Raw genomic sequence first — 15,000 nt, 5'->3', positions numbered from 1 at the left:
CAACTTTTCGCCGGTTTTATTTTTACCATGTCGGGCTACAACGATTAATCGATTGGAAAAAAGCTTTGATTTATACTCTTTTGCTTCGATTAATCGTTTTAATGCAGGTAATAAAAATCTATCAAATCCAAATATATATATATATTTTTTTTTAAATATAAAATATTCATATGGAGTTGAATTTTAAATATGTATGATTTTATAATGCACACGTGTTAAAAGTGCAATTTCAAAGTTGATAATGTGCATTACGGCGAGAAGTGCAATTGTTTATTTCAACTATTTTCTTGTTTTCAACACAAAAAAAAAAGACGGAAAATTAAGAAAAAATAGGGGAAAAAAGATGAAAAATAATAATATAAAACCCCCAAAATATATAATAATTAATTAATTAAACTAATTGATAGAATAATCGGCTACTAAAATAATCGATACGGCATGTCATGTAAAGGCAAAAAAAATAAATAAAAATTATAACACTCCTGCGTTACATAATATTGATAAGGTGGCAACTTGTCCAGGGTGTACACCGCCTTCCGCCCAAATGCAGCTGAGATAGGTGGCGACTTGTCCAAAATGTACGACGCCTTCTGCCCAAATGCAGCCGAGATAGGCTCCAACAACACCCCCCCCCGCAACCCCAAAAAGGGACCAGCGGTAGTAAATGGATGGATGGATGGATGATTATATATTGATTTTTTTTCTACTCACTGGCTCCCTCTACAGTTTTAAGGCAGAACGCACTTTTAAAGTAAGTTTGCTGGCTGTAAAACGTTGCGTAAAGACACGATAAATTCTAAATAAAAACAATAAAAGAGTGAGCTTGGCGTTGTTGGCGTGACCCCAGGATGCAGGGAAGAGAGGCGACGTGCGGGTAATATTGTTTTGTTTTGAAAAAAATGAAACAAAATGAAAAATGATAGTCATTTTTAAAAAATAAGGCTGCAAAAGCGTGAAAAAAAGCAAAAAAATGACGAAAAACAGCACTCAGGGGCAGGTAAAGTGGAATGCAAAATAAGAGTGCTGGACGGGGACTACTTACTTCACCAAGTATTATTATTATTTTTTTAAATCCACGGCTGTAAAACGATAAAAAATAAACAATAAAAAGGTGAGCTTTTGCGTTATTGGCGTGACCCCAGGATGCAGGGACGAGAGGCGACGTGCGGGTAATATTGTTTTATTTTGAAAAAAATGAAACAAAATGAAAAATGATAGTCATTTTTAAAAAATAAGGCTGCAAAAGCGTGAAAAAAAGCAAAAAAATGACGAAAAACAGCACTCAGGGGCAGGTAAAGTGGAATGCAAAATAAAAGTGCTGGACGGGGACTACTTACTTCACCAAGTGTTATTATTTTTATTTTAAATCCACGGCTGTAAAACCATAAAAAATAAACAATAAAAAGGTGAGCTTTTGCGTTATTGGCGTGACCCCAGGATGCAGGGACGAGAGGCGACGTGCGGGTAATATTGTTTTATTTTGAAAAAAATGAAACAAAATGAAAAATGATAGTCATTTTTAAAAAATAAGGCTGCAAAAGCGTGAAAAAAAAAACAAAACGGCGAAAAACAGCACTCAGGTGGAGGTAAAGTGGAATGCAAAATAAAAGTGCTGGACGGGGACTACTTACTTCACCAAGTATTTTTTTTTTTTTTTAATTCACGGCTGTAAAACGATAAAAAATAAACAATAAAAAGGTGAACTTGGCGCTATTGGCGTGACCCCAGGATGCAGGGACGAGAGGCGACGTGCGGGTAATATTGTTTTATTTTGAAAAAAATTTTAAAAAATTAAAAAGGATAGTCATTTTTAAAAATATAAGGCCGCAAAAGCATGAAAAAAAGAAAAAAATGACAAAAAACAGCACTCAGGGGCAGGTAAAGTGGAATGCAAAATAAGAGTGCTGGACGGGGACTACTTACTTCACCAAGTATTTTTTTTTTTTTTTAATTCACGGCTGTAAAACGATAAAAAATAAACAATAAAAAGGTGAACTTGGCGTTATTGGCGTGACCCCAGGATGCAGGGACGAGAGGCGACATGCGGGTAATATTGTTTTGTTTTGAAAAAAAATTAACAAAATAAAATAAGATAGTAAAAAACGGAGAGAAACAGCACTTCCTTTTCGAGCATGTTGAAAAGCCAAACTGCAAATTGCCATGCATGGTGTTCCAAATAAACTCAACTTCACCCCTAAAAACTACATGATAGGGTCACCATGGCAACGGTCAAGCCACACCATAGCACCATCCGGACTTAAAAGGTGTATCTTCTGCATTTTGATGAGGATTTACCCAATACCAGAACCCACCTTGGGCGTATGCTTCTTTGTAGGCCAAGATGTCCTGTCAGAAAGAGAGGAGAAAAAAAAAAAAAATGTTGAGGCACCCGCCTGAACAAAAACGGGAACATGCACCAGGACGACGGCGGCGGCGGCCACACCTCATTGGTCGAGGTGCAGAGGATCTCCACCAGCACCGCCTCGTCCGTGCCGGCCCCCTTCATGGCCTTCTTCAGCTCCCTGGCGAAGTACCGCTCGGGAGAGTCCAGCATGGCCACCACGGCGTTCTCAAAACTCCCGGTCAGCTCCTTCTTCAGGACCTCCTCCAGCTCCTCCAAAAAGTGGCAGAGAGAGACTTCACCAGAGACACGGGAGGTAAAAAACAAACAAAAAAGTGGCGGCGGGGGGGCGGGGACTTACATCGTCGTACTTTTCAAAATAGGCCTGCTTGATCTCCAGGCGCTGGGCCGCGGAGCGATTGGCCAATATTTGGATTATGGGCTCCTCGTCAGTGCCTGGGAATCAAACACTTCTCGTTAAGCACTATATATAAGCTATATTAGCCTACTATCAAAATGACTTTAAAGGCCTTATATAAGTGTTATAATGAAGGCAACGCATGACGTAAGTGTCTATATTAGCTATATTAGCCTACTATCAAAATGACTTTAAAAGTCTTATATAAGTGTTATAATGAAGGCAACACATGATGTAAGTGTCTATATTAGCCTACTATCAAAATGACTTTAAAAGTCTTATATAAGTGTTATAATGAAGGCAACACATGATGTAAGTGTCTATATTAGCCTACTATCAAAATGACTTTAAAAGTCTTATATAAGTGTTATAATGAAGGCAACACATGATGTAAGTGTCTATATTAGCCTACTATCAAAATGACTTTAAAAGTCTTATATAAGTGTTATAACGAAGGCAACACATGATGTAAGTGTCTATATTAGCCTACTATCAAAATGACTTTAAAAGTCTTATATAAGTGTTATAATGAAGGCAACACATGATGTAAGTGTCTATATTAGCCTACTATCAAAATGACTTTAAAAGTCTTATACAAGTGTTATAATGAAGACAACACATGACGTAAGTGTCTATATTAGCTATATTAGCCTACTATCAAAATGACTTTAAAAGTCTTATATAAGTGTTATAATGAAGACAACACATGATGTAAGTGTCTATATTACCTATATTAGCCTACTATCAAAATGACTTTAAAAGTCTTACATAAGTGTTATAATGAAGGCAACGCATGGTGTAAGTGTCTATATTAGCTATATTAGCCTACTATCAAAATGACTTTAAAAGCCTTATCTAAGTGTTATAATGAAGGCAACACATGACGTAAGTGTCTATATTAGCTATATTAGCCTACTATCAAAATGACTTTAAAAGTCTTATATAAGTGTTATAATGAAGGCAACACATGACGTAAGTGTCTATATTAGCTATATTAGCCTACTATCAAAATGACTTTACAAGCCTTATATAAGTGTTATAATGAAGGCAACACATGACGTAAGTGTCTATATTAGCCTACTATCAAAATGACTTTAAAAGTCTTATATAAGTGTTATAATGAAGGCAACACATGGTGTAAGTGTCTATATTAGCCTACTATCAAAATGACTTTAAAAGTCTTATATAAGTGTTATAATGAAGGCAACACATGATGTAAGTGTCTATATTAGCCTACTATCAAAATGACTTTAAAAGTCTTATCTAAGTGTTATAATGAAGACAACACATGGTGTAAGTGTCTATATTAGCTATATTAGCCTACTATCAAAATGACTTTAAAAGCCTTATATAAGTGTTATAATGAAAGCAACGCATGGTGTAAGTGTCTATATTACCTATATTAGCCTACTATCAAAATGACTTTAAAAGTCTTGCATAAGTGTTATAATGAAGGCAACACATGATTTAAGTGTCTATATTAGCTATATTAGCCTACTATCAAAATGACTTTAAAAGTCTTACATAAGTGTTATAATGAAGACAACACATGATGTAAGTGTCTATATTAGCTATATTAGCCTACTATCAAAATGACTTTAAAAGTCTTACATAAGTGTTATAATGAAGACAACACATGATGTAAGTGTCTATATTAGCTATATTAGCCTACTATCAAAATGACTTTAAAAGTCTTACATAAGTGTTATAATGAAGGCAACACAGGACGTAAGTGTCTATATTAGCTATATTAGCCTACTATCAAAATGACTTTAAAAGTCTTATATAAGTGTTATAATGAAGGCAACACATGATGTAAGTGTCTATATTAGCTATAGTAGCCTACTATCAAAATGACTTTAAAAGTCTTATATAAGTGTTATAATGAAGGCAACACATGATGTAAGTGTCTATATTAGCTATATTAGCCTACTATCAAAATGACTTTAAAAGCCTTATCTAAGTGTTATAATGAAGACAACACATGATGTAAGTGTCTATATTAGCCTACTATCAAAATGACTTTAAAAGTCTTATATAAGTGTTATAATGAAGGCAACACATGACGTAAGTGTCTATATTAGCTATATTAGCCTACTATCAAAATGACTTTACAAGCCTTATATAAATGTTATAATGAAGGCAAAACATGATGTATCTATATTAGCCTACTATCAAAATGACTTTAAAAGTCTTATATAAGTGTTATAATGAAGGCAACACATGATGTAAGTGTCTATATTAGCCTACTATCAAAATGACTTTAAAAGTCTTGCATCAGTGTTATAATGAAGGCAACACATGATTTAAGTGTCTATATTACCTATATTAGCCTACTATCAAAATGACTTTAAAAGCCTTATCTAAGTGTTATAATGAAGGCAACACATGATGTAAGTGTCTATATTAGCTATATTAGCCTACTATCAAAATGACTTTAAAAGTCTTATATAAGTGTTATAATGAAGGCAACAAATGACGTAAGTGTCTATATTAGCTATATTAGCCTACTATCAAAATGACTTTACAAGCCTTATATAAGTGTTATCATGAAGGCAACACATGATGTAAGTGTCTATATTAGCTATATTAGCCTACTATCAAAATGACTTTAAAAGTCTTATATAAGTGTTATCATGAAGGCAACACATGATGTAAGTGTCTATATTAGCCTACTATCAAAATGACTTTAAAAGTCTTACATAAGTGTTATAATGAAGGCAACACATGATATAAGTGTCTATATTAGCTATATTAGCCTACTATCAAAATGACTTTAAAAGTCTTATATAAGTGTTATAATGAAGGCAACACATGATGTAAGTGTCTATATTAGCTATATTAGCCTACTATCAAAATGACTTTAAAAGTCTTATATAAGTGTTATAATGAAGGCAACACATGATGTAAGTGTCTATATTAGCCTACTATCAAAATGACTTTACAAGTCTTATATAAGTGTTATCATGAAGGCAACACATGATGTAAGTGTCTATATTAGCCTACTATTAAAATGACTTTAAAAGTCTTATATAAGTGTTATAATGAAGGCAACACATGACGTAAGTGTCTATATTAGCTATATTAGCCTACTATCAAAATGACTTTAAAAGTCTTATATAAGTGTTATAATGAAGGCAACACATGACGTAAGTGTCTATATTAGCTATATTAGCCTACTATCAAAATGACTTTACAAGCCTTATATAAGTGTTATAATGAAGGCAACACATGATTTAAGTGTCTATATTAGCTATATTAGCCTACTATCAAAATGACTTTAAAAGCTTTATCTAAGTGTTATAATGAAGACAACACATGATGTCAGTGTCTATATTAGCTATATTAGCCTACTATCAAAATGACTTTAAAAGTCTTATATAAGTGTTATAATGAAGGCAACACATGATGTAAGTGTCTATATTAGCTATATTAGCCTACTATCAAAATGACTTTAAAAGTCTTACATAAGTGTTATAATGAAGGCAACACATGATGTAAGTGTCTATATTAGCTATATTAGCCTACTATCAAAATGACTTTAAAAGTCTTACATAAGTGTTATAATGAAGGCAACACATGATGTAAGTGTCTATATTAGCTATATTAGCCTACTATCAAAATGACTTTAAAAGTCTTACATAAGTGTTATCATGAAGGCAACACATGATGTAAGTGTCTATATTAGCCTACTATCAAAATGACTTTAAAAGTCTTATATAAGTGTTATAATGAAGACAACACATGATGTAAGTGTCTATATTAGCTATATTAGCCTACTATCAAAATGACTTTAAAAGCCTTATATAAGTGTTATAATGAAGGCAAAACATGATGTATCTATATTAGCCTACTATCAAAATTACTTTAAAAGTCTTATATAAGTGTTATAATGAAGGCAACACATGGTGTAAGTGTCTATATTAGCCTACTATCAAAATGACTTTACAAGCCTAATATAAGTGTTATAATGAAGGCAACACATGATGTAAGTGTTTATATTAGCTATATTAGCCTACTATCAAAATGACTTTAAAAGTCTTACATAAGTGTTATAATGAAGAACACACATGATGTAAGTGTCTATATTAGCTATATTAGCCTACTATCAAAATGACTTTAAAAGTCTTATATAAGTGTTATAATGAAGGCAACACATGACGTAAGTGTCTATATTAGCTATATTAGCCTACTATCAAAATGACTTTAAAAGTCTTATATAAGCGTTATAATGAAGGCAACACATGATGTAAGTGTCTATATTAGCCTACTATCAAAATGACTTTAAAAGTCTTACATAAGTGTTATAATGAAGACAACACATGACGTAAGTGTCTATATTAGCTATATTAGCTTACTATCAAAATGACTTTAAAAGCCTTATATAAGTGTTATAATGAAGGCAAAACATGATGTATCTATATTAGCCTACTATCAAAATGACTTTAAAAGTCTTACATAAGTGTTATAATGAAGACAACACATGACGTAAGTGTCTATATTAGCTATATTAGCTTACTATCAAAATGACTTTAAAAGCCTTATATAAGTGTTATAATGAAGGCAAAACATGATGTATCTATATTAGCCTACTATCAAAATGACTTTAAAAGTCTTATATAAGTGTTATAATGAAGGCAACACATGGTGTAAGTGTCTATTTTAGCCTACTATCAAAATGACTTTACAAGCCTAATATAAGTGTTATAATGAAGGCAACACATGATGTAAGTGTCTATATTAGCTATATTAGCCTACTATCAAAATGACTTTAAAAGTCTTGTATAAGTGTTATAATGAAGGCAACACATGATGTAAGTGTCTATATTAGCCTACTATCAAAATGACTTTAAAAGTCTTACATAAGTGTTATAATGAAGAACACACATGATGTAAGTGTCTATATTAGCTATATTAGCCTACTATCAAAATGACTTTAAAAGTCTTATATAAGTGTTATAATGAAGGCAACACATGACGTAAGTGTCTATATTAGCCTACTATCAAAATGACTTTAAAAGTCTTATATAAGCGTTATAATGAAGGCAACACATGATGTAAGTGTCTATATTAGCCTACTATCAAAATGACTTTAAAAGTCTTATATAAGTGTTATAATGAAGGCAACACATGACGTAAGTGTCTATATTAGCCTACTATCAAAATGACTTTAAAAGTCTTACATAAGTGTTATAATGAAGACAACACATGACGTAAGTGTCTATATTAGCTATATTAGCCTACTATCAAAATGACTTTAAAAGTCTTGCATCAGTGTTATAATGAAGGCAACACATGATTTAAGTGTCTATATTAGCCTACTATCAAAATGACTTTAAAAGCCTTATCTAAGTGTTATAATGAAGGCAACACATGACGTAAGTGTCTATATTAGCCTACTATCAAAATGACTTTAAAAGTCTTACATAAGTGTTATAATGAAGGCAACACATGACGTAAGTGTCTATATTAGCTATATTAGCCTACTATCAAAATGACTTTAAAAGTCTTACATAAGTGTTATAATGAAGACAACACATGATGTAAGTGTCTATATTAGCTATATTAGCCTACTATCAAAATGACTTTAAAAGTCTTACATAAGTGTTATAATGAAGACAACACATGATGTAAGTGTCTATATTAGCCTACTATCAAAATGACTTTAAGTCTTATATAAGTGTTATAATGAAGACAACACATGATGTAAGTGTCTATATTAGCCTACTATCAAAATGACTTTAAAAGCCTTATATAAGTGTTATAATGAAGACAACACATGATGTAAGTGTCTATATTAGACTACTATCAAAATAACTTTAAAAGTCTTACATAAGTGTTATAATGAAGGCAACACATGATGTAAGTGTCTATATTAGCCTACTATCAAAATGACTTTAAAAGTCTTATATAAGTGTTATAATGAAGGCAACACATGATTTAAGTGTCTATATTAGCTATATTAGCCTACTATCAAAATGACTTTAAAAGTCTTATATAAGTGTTATCATGAAGGCAACACATGACATAAGTGTCTATATTAGCTATACTAGCCTACTATCGAAATGACTTTAAGGCCACAGAGTACATGCAAAAAACACAAACAAGGTGGTCTACACAAATTATCAATTGTACACACAGTCTTAGTAGATCACACGGCCACTAATAGTACACACTATTTTATAGTTTGCACACGCAGTTTAGCTCCTGGTATTTAGATCTTGGTAGATCAGGCCCTAAATACCTATACTAATATAGTTTTTATTTTATTTTTATTTTTTACAGTTGTCAGCTAGCGATTAGCGTTCTAATTGTCAGCAAACGATTATCGCACTAGATGTCAGCTCACGATTAGAGCGCGAGTTGTCAGCTAGCGGTTAGGACGCCATTTGTCAGCTGGCGATTGACCCTCAAGTCGTCAGCTAAAGATTGACGCACTAGTTGTCAGCTAGCGATTATAATACTAGCAATTAGCGTGCTAGTTTTTAGTTAGCACTTAGGGCTCTGGTTGTCAGCTTGCGAATAGCGGCTTGGTTTGCTTTTCCTAACATCACTGATTATTACTCACTGCAGACTTCATAAGAGCCAGTAAACATAATAAAACTTAACTTACTGTACAATGTCTGCTGTCATTAGGATGCAGACTACAGGGATGTTCATATATTTTCATTTAGATGAAGAATGACTAATAATTTTTGCGAAAAAAAAACGGTCTTTTTGTGTGGTTCTCGCCATTTACGGGTCTAAATTGGCTGTCAAAGTGTACCAACTTCTCGGAATACGTCCTCATCCTTCTACTATCCAAGTGAGAGGCATGATTTGTGAGCTACGATAAATATACAGGCAGCAAGGAAGCAGCAGACCACTCCATGGTGTAAACATAGTGACTATAAATACTTCGTCTGCGTCAGCACGCATAATAACAATATGACTAATACTTGGTTAAAGTCCTACTGAAAGCCACTACTAGCGACCACGCAGTCTGATAGTTTATATATCAATGATGAAATACTAACATTACAACACATGCCAATACGACATTTTTAGTTGACTAAATTGCAATTTTAAATTCTGCGCGAAGTATCCTGTTGAAAACGTCGCGGTATGGTGACGGGTGTGCGTGACGTCATGGATTGTAACGGACATTTTGTTCCAGCCCCGATCCCAGCTATAAGTCGTCTGCTTTAATCGCATAATTACGCAGTATTCTGGACATCTGTGTTGCTGAATCTTTTGCAATTTGTTCAATTAATAATGGAGACGTCAAAGAAGAAAGATGTAGGTGGAAAGCGGTGTATTGCGGCCGGCTGTAGCGACACAAACACGGCCGGTGTTTCCTTGTTTACATTCCCTAAAGATGACGGTGACGCTTTAATATGGAACAGAGCGAACACAGTTCCCTAACACATGTCGACCGGCAGGTTTCGGTGAGAAAATTGTGGTAATAAGTCTGCTCTTACCGTAGACATGAGCGGAGAGCTTGCGTCGTTCCTCGTGCACCTGTAAAAGAGGCAGCTACAAACTCTCTTGCCTCCTCCGACCGAACGCCCCCGGATGTGGGATGCTTCCACCGAGGAGGAGGGGGGGGGGAAAAGCTCATCCTGGCCCCAACGGCTGCCTTCGCTTCGCCTCGTCGAGAAACTATAAATGGGTTGTACTTGTATAGCGCTTTTCTACCTTCAAGGTACTCAAAGCGCTTTTGACACTACTTCCACATTTACCCATTCACACACACATTCACACACTGATGGAGGGAGCTGCCATGCAAGGCGCTAAACATCAGGAGCAAGGGTGAAGTGTCTTGCTCAGGACACAACGGACATGACGAGGTTGGTTCCAGGTGGGATTTGAACCAGTGACCCTCGGGTTGCGCACGGCCACTTTTCCACTGCGCCACGCCGTCCCTAAGGCTTCCCTCAGAGACACTGGCGGTCACCACACCCCTCCGACTTTCAGGTACGACCATATAATCTCAATAAAACACTATAAATACTTCGTCTGCGTCACCACTCATAATAACAATATGACACTGAGACACTGACCTCAGAGACACTGGCGGTCACCACACCCCTCCGACTTTCAGGTACGACCATATAATATCAATAAAACACTAGTAACACAATAAGCAGATAAGTGATTTTCCAAAATTATCCTAGTAAATGTGTCTAATAACATCTGAATCGCTCCCATTGCCCTCTCTTTCTTTTCCTAGTCCTTCACTCTCACTTTCCTCATCCACAAATCTTTCATCCTCGCTCAAATTAATGGGGAAATCGTCGCTTTCTCGGTCCGAATCGCTCTCGCTGCTGGTGGCCATGATTGTAAACAATGTTCAGATGTGAGGAGCTCCACAACCTGTGACGTCACGCGCACATCGTCTGCTACTTCCGCTACAGGCAGGGCTTTTTTATTAGCGACCAAAAGTTGCAAACTTTATCATCGATGTTCTCTACTAAATCCTTTCTGCAAAACTATGGCAATATCGCGAATAAGAAAATCTCATTTCAGTAGGCCTTTAATATTCAAGTCCGGACATGTAAATGGAGTATTGTTGGCGCTTTTTGATTGGTTATTCATCGGATTTTATGGGGGAAATATCGGCCCTCCAATTAGCTCCGCGAAAAGTTACGTTTATTTACGAGTTAGAAGACATAAAAAATGTAAAAAAAAACCCAGTGAATGAAGTATTGTAGTTCTCATTTGTGGCCCCCGCCCCCTCCTCCCCGGCAAACCGGTATTTCCAGCACGTTCCGACGTGACCGGTTTTGTTCCAAAACCACAAAACAAACGACACGTGACGTTTACTACCGAATACTCACCGAAACCTTTGCACGCTTGTCGAATGGCCTTGATGTCGGCTGTGACGTCGAAATCCTCGAATGGGACGACTGTGGGCTGCAAAGTCAAAAAGAGCAGTTTTTTTGGTTGTTGTTTTTTTTTTTTTGTCCAACGGCTACAGAAGTGTTTCCAGGAATATTCGTGAAAAAAAAACCAGACTTTCCCATGCTTTCATTTAATGAATAAACATACATTTTGGTGCCCCCTTGTTCATTCTCGCTTTTAAACACATTATAATGGGACTGTCTGCAAATGTAGCTTGTCAATGCAATTCTGCACAGTAAATGACATAATTATTTTCCTTAAAAGTGACTTATGGTGATTGTAATATATGTTATATATATGTTATAGACATAATATATCTGTATATATAGTATATTGTACACATATTAAGTATATATTTGCATATATCTTATATTGCTATATTTAGTCTATTTATACCTGCATTGTCCTTTCCATCCTTACACTTTCCATCATTGTAACTGAGCTACTGTGTTGAACAAGTTCCCATGTCTAATATAATAGTAGGTTTATGCCAAGTGTTAGCTTTAGCGTCCAGTGCGATCGGCACGATGTTTTCCGTTTTTGGTACTTGATTTGATTTTCCACACATAAATCATGTTCCTACCTGCACGTCTGCATCCTGGGGGAAGGAACCCCGCAGAAAACCGCGACACCCCTTCCGCCGTGACATTTGAAAAGATTTTTGAGCGCCGTGTGTAATGTTCTATATTTTCAATAGAACATATAAAATGTTGGTTTCGTTTACTTAAGTCATATTGCGCTCTCTTATGTGTGACTGCCATCTACCGGTCACACCATGTACCAAATGAAATTGCTTCGAAGTCAGTAGGCACAACCAGAATTATGCCGTACATTAGGCGCACCGGGTTATAAGGCGCGCTGTCGATTTTTTGAGCCTTATATATAGTCCGAAAAATACGGTATACTTGTTGATTAAAACCTCTTCCTTGTTTTTGATGAATATTTAGGCCTACTATGATACTGAGTTGTGATGTCGGTCATTATAGTAGTACTTGAAGAGCCAGGCGCTATATTGCGGTCCTTATACACACACCATAATAATACTTGTATCTTTTATGTATGACTGCCATCTGCTGGTCACTCTTATCATTACACCATGCACCAAATAAAATTGCTTCGAGGTCGGTAAGCACAACCAAAATGATTCCGTATATTAGGCGCACCGGTTATAAGGCGCAATGTTGACTTTTGAGAAAGTTAAAAAGGATTTTAAGTGCGCCTTAAAATACCTTTTTTTTTATTACTTTTATATATTTTTTTAAATATATACATATATTTTTTCAAATATCAAAGTGTCACCTCTGCCTTATATGTTAGCTCAAATAGAAGCTAAAACAACCAAAGTTTTTTCAAATGCAATTCCAAATTTGGGGTGTCTAAACTTTTTCCAACAACGGTCGCATAAAAAGGGAATCAAAAGATGCAGAAACACCACTTTGATATTGTTATATATATATTTTTTTCATTTTTTAAAAAGTAAAAATAAGTTATATTTTTAACTAATACTTTCACATTTTTACAAGCGGTCCTTACACACACCATAAAAATACTCGGATGTTTAATGCGGCGACAATCCATAAAACGGTGTGGCTTCGTAGCTTACCGAAGTCGTACTAAAAACGTTTTGACGGATTTTTAAGCGCCGTGTGTAATGTTTTATATTCTTAATGGAACATATAAAGTTTTGGTGTTGTTTACTGGGGTCATCTTGCAGTCCACACGTATCTCTTATGTGTGACTGCCATCTACCCGGTCACACTTATCTTTACACCGTGTACCAAATAAAATTATATTGCTGTCTACACTTATCTCTTATGTGTGACTGCCATCTACCGGTCACACTACTCATTACACCATGTACCAAATAAAATTATATTGCAGTCCATACGTATCTCTTATGTGTGACTGCCATCTACTGCTCACACTTATTACACCATGTACCGAATAAAATTATATTGCAGTCTACACCTATCTCTTATGTGTGACTGCCATCTACCGGTCACACTTATCATTACACCATGTACCAAATAAAATTATATTGCAGTCTACACCTATCTCTTATATGTGTGACTGCCATCTACCGGTCACACTTATCATTACACCATGTACCAAATAAAATTATATTGCAGTCTACACTTATCTCTTATATGTGTGACTGCCATCTACCCTGTCACACTTATCATTACACCATGTACCAAATAAAATTATGTTGCAGTCCACACGTATCTCTTATGTGTGACTGCCATCTACTGCTCACACTTATCATTACACCATGTACCAAATAAAATTATATTGCAGTCTACACCTATCTCTTATGTGTGACTGCCATCTACCGGTCATACTTATCATTACACCATGTACCAAATAAAATTATATTGCAGTCTACACTTATCTCTTATATGTGTGACTGCCATCTACCCTGTCACACTTATCATTACACCATGTACCAAATAAAATTATGTTGCAGTCTACACTTATCTCTTATATGTGTGACTGCCATCTACCCTGTCACACTTATCTTTACACCATGTACCAAATAAAATTATATTGCAGTCCACACCTATCTCTTATATGTGTGACTGCCATCTACCGGTCACACTTATCATTACACCATGTACCAAATAAAATTATATTGCAGTCTACACGTATCTCTTATATGTGTGACTGCCATCTACTCGGTCACACTTATCATTACACCATGTACCAAATCAAATGATATTGCAGTCTACACCTATCTCTTATATGTGTGACTGCCATCTACCGGTCACACTTATTACACCATGTACCAAATAAAATTATATTGCAGTCTACACCTATCTCTTATGTGTGACTGCCATCGACCCGGTCACACTTATCATTACACCATGTACCAAATAAAATTATATTGCAGTCTGCACCTATTTCTTATGTGTGACTGCCATCTACCGGTCACACTTATCTTTACACCATGTGCCAAATAAAATTACTTCGAGGCCGGTAAGCGCAACCATTAGGTGCACTGGGTTTTAAGGTGCGCTGTCGAGTTTTGAGAAGAAAAAAAATTATTTTAAGTGCGCCTTATAGTAAAATATAGGAAAATACGGTACTTGCGACATAAATAATTCAAAAAAGAGTGGAAAAAAACGTATTTTTTCCGCATTTGATGTTTTTTTTTGCTCGAGTTTTGTCACCTACATCATCTTTAAAAGTCATGCTACACCCTGGACACGCCCCTGTTATTTTTATTAGTATTTTTCCCCCACCTAATAAATAACTACTCAACATATAACACTATCATTATGGAAGAAAAAAAAAATGCTAAAAATCCTTTTTTTTTTTTTTTTACCGTATCTCATGTTAAATGTGCGTGCTAAAGTGC

At 35.2% G+C, this 15,000-nt stretch overlaps 1 protein-coding gene across 2 annotated transcripts in view; it reads right to left on the bottom strand.

Annotated features, from left to right (window-relative positions):
* Positions 1 to 15,000, bottom strand: part of anxa13l (annexin A13, like) — a 46,850-nt gene that overhangs the window by 31,177 nt on the left and 673 nt on the right. The window contains exons 2-5 of one of the 2 annotated variants that reach the window (XM_061891406.1): positions 11,579 to 11,654; positions 2,703 to 2,797; positions 2,444 to 2,614; positions 2,313 to 2,346 (exon numbers count right to left, since the gene is read on the bottom strand). In XM_061891406.1, coding sequence (XP_061747390.1) covers positions 2,313 to 2,346; positions 2,444 to 2,614; positions 2,703 to 2,797; positions 11,579 to 11,654 — 376 coding nt within the window. The remainder of the gene's footprint in view (positions 1 to 2,312; positions 2,347 to 2,443; positions 2,615 to 2,702; positions 2,798 to 11,578; positions 11,655 to 15,000) is intronic. The other variant, XM_061891407.1, reaches the window with a different exon arrangement.

This window comes from Nerophis ophidion, linkage group LG28 (genome assembly GCF_033978795.1).
Source record: "Nerophis ophidion isolate RoL-2023_Sa linkage group LG28, RoL_Noph_v1.0, whole genome shotgun sequence".
NCBI lineage: Eukaryota > Metazoa > Chordata > Actinopteri > Syngnathiformes > Syngnathidae > Nerophis > Nerophis ophidion.
This window is presented reverse-complemented; position numbering and strand designations above follow the sequence as displayed.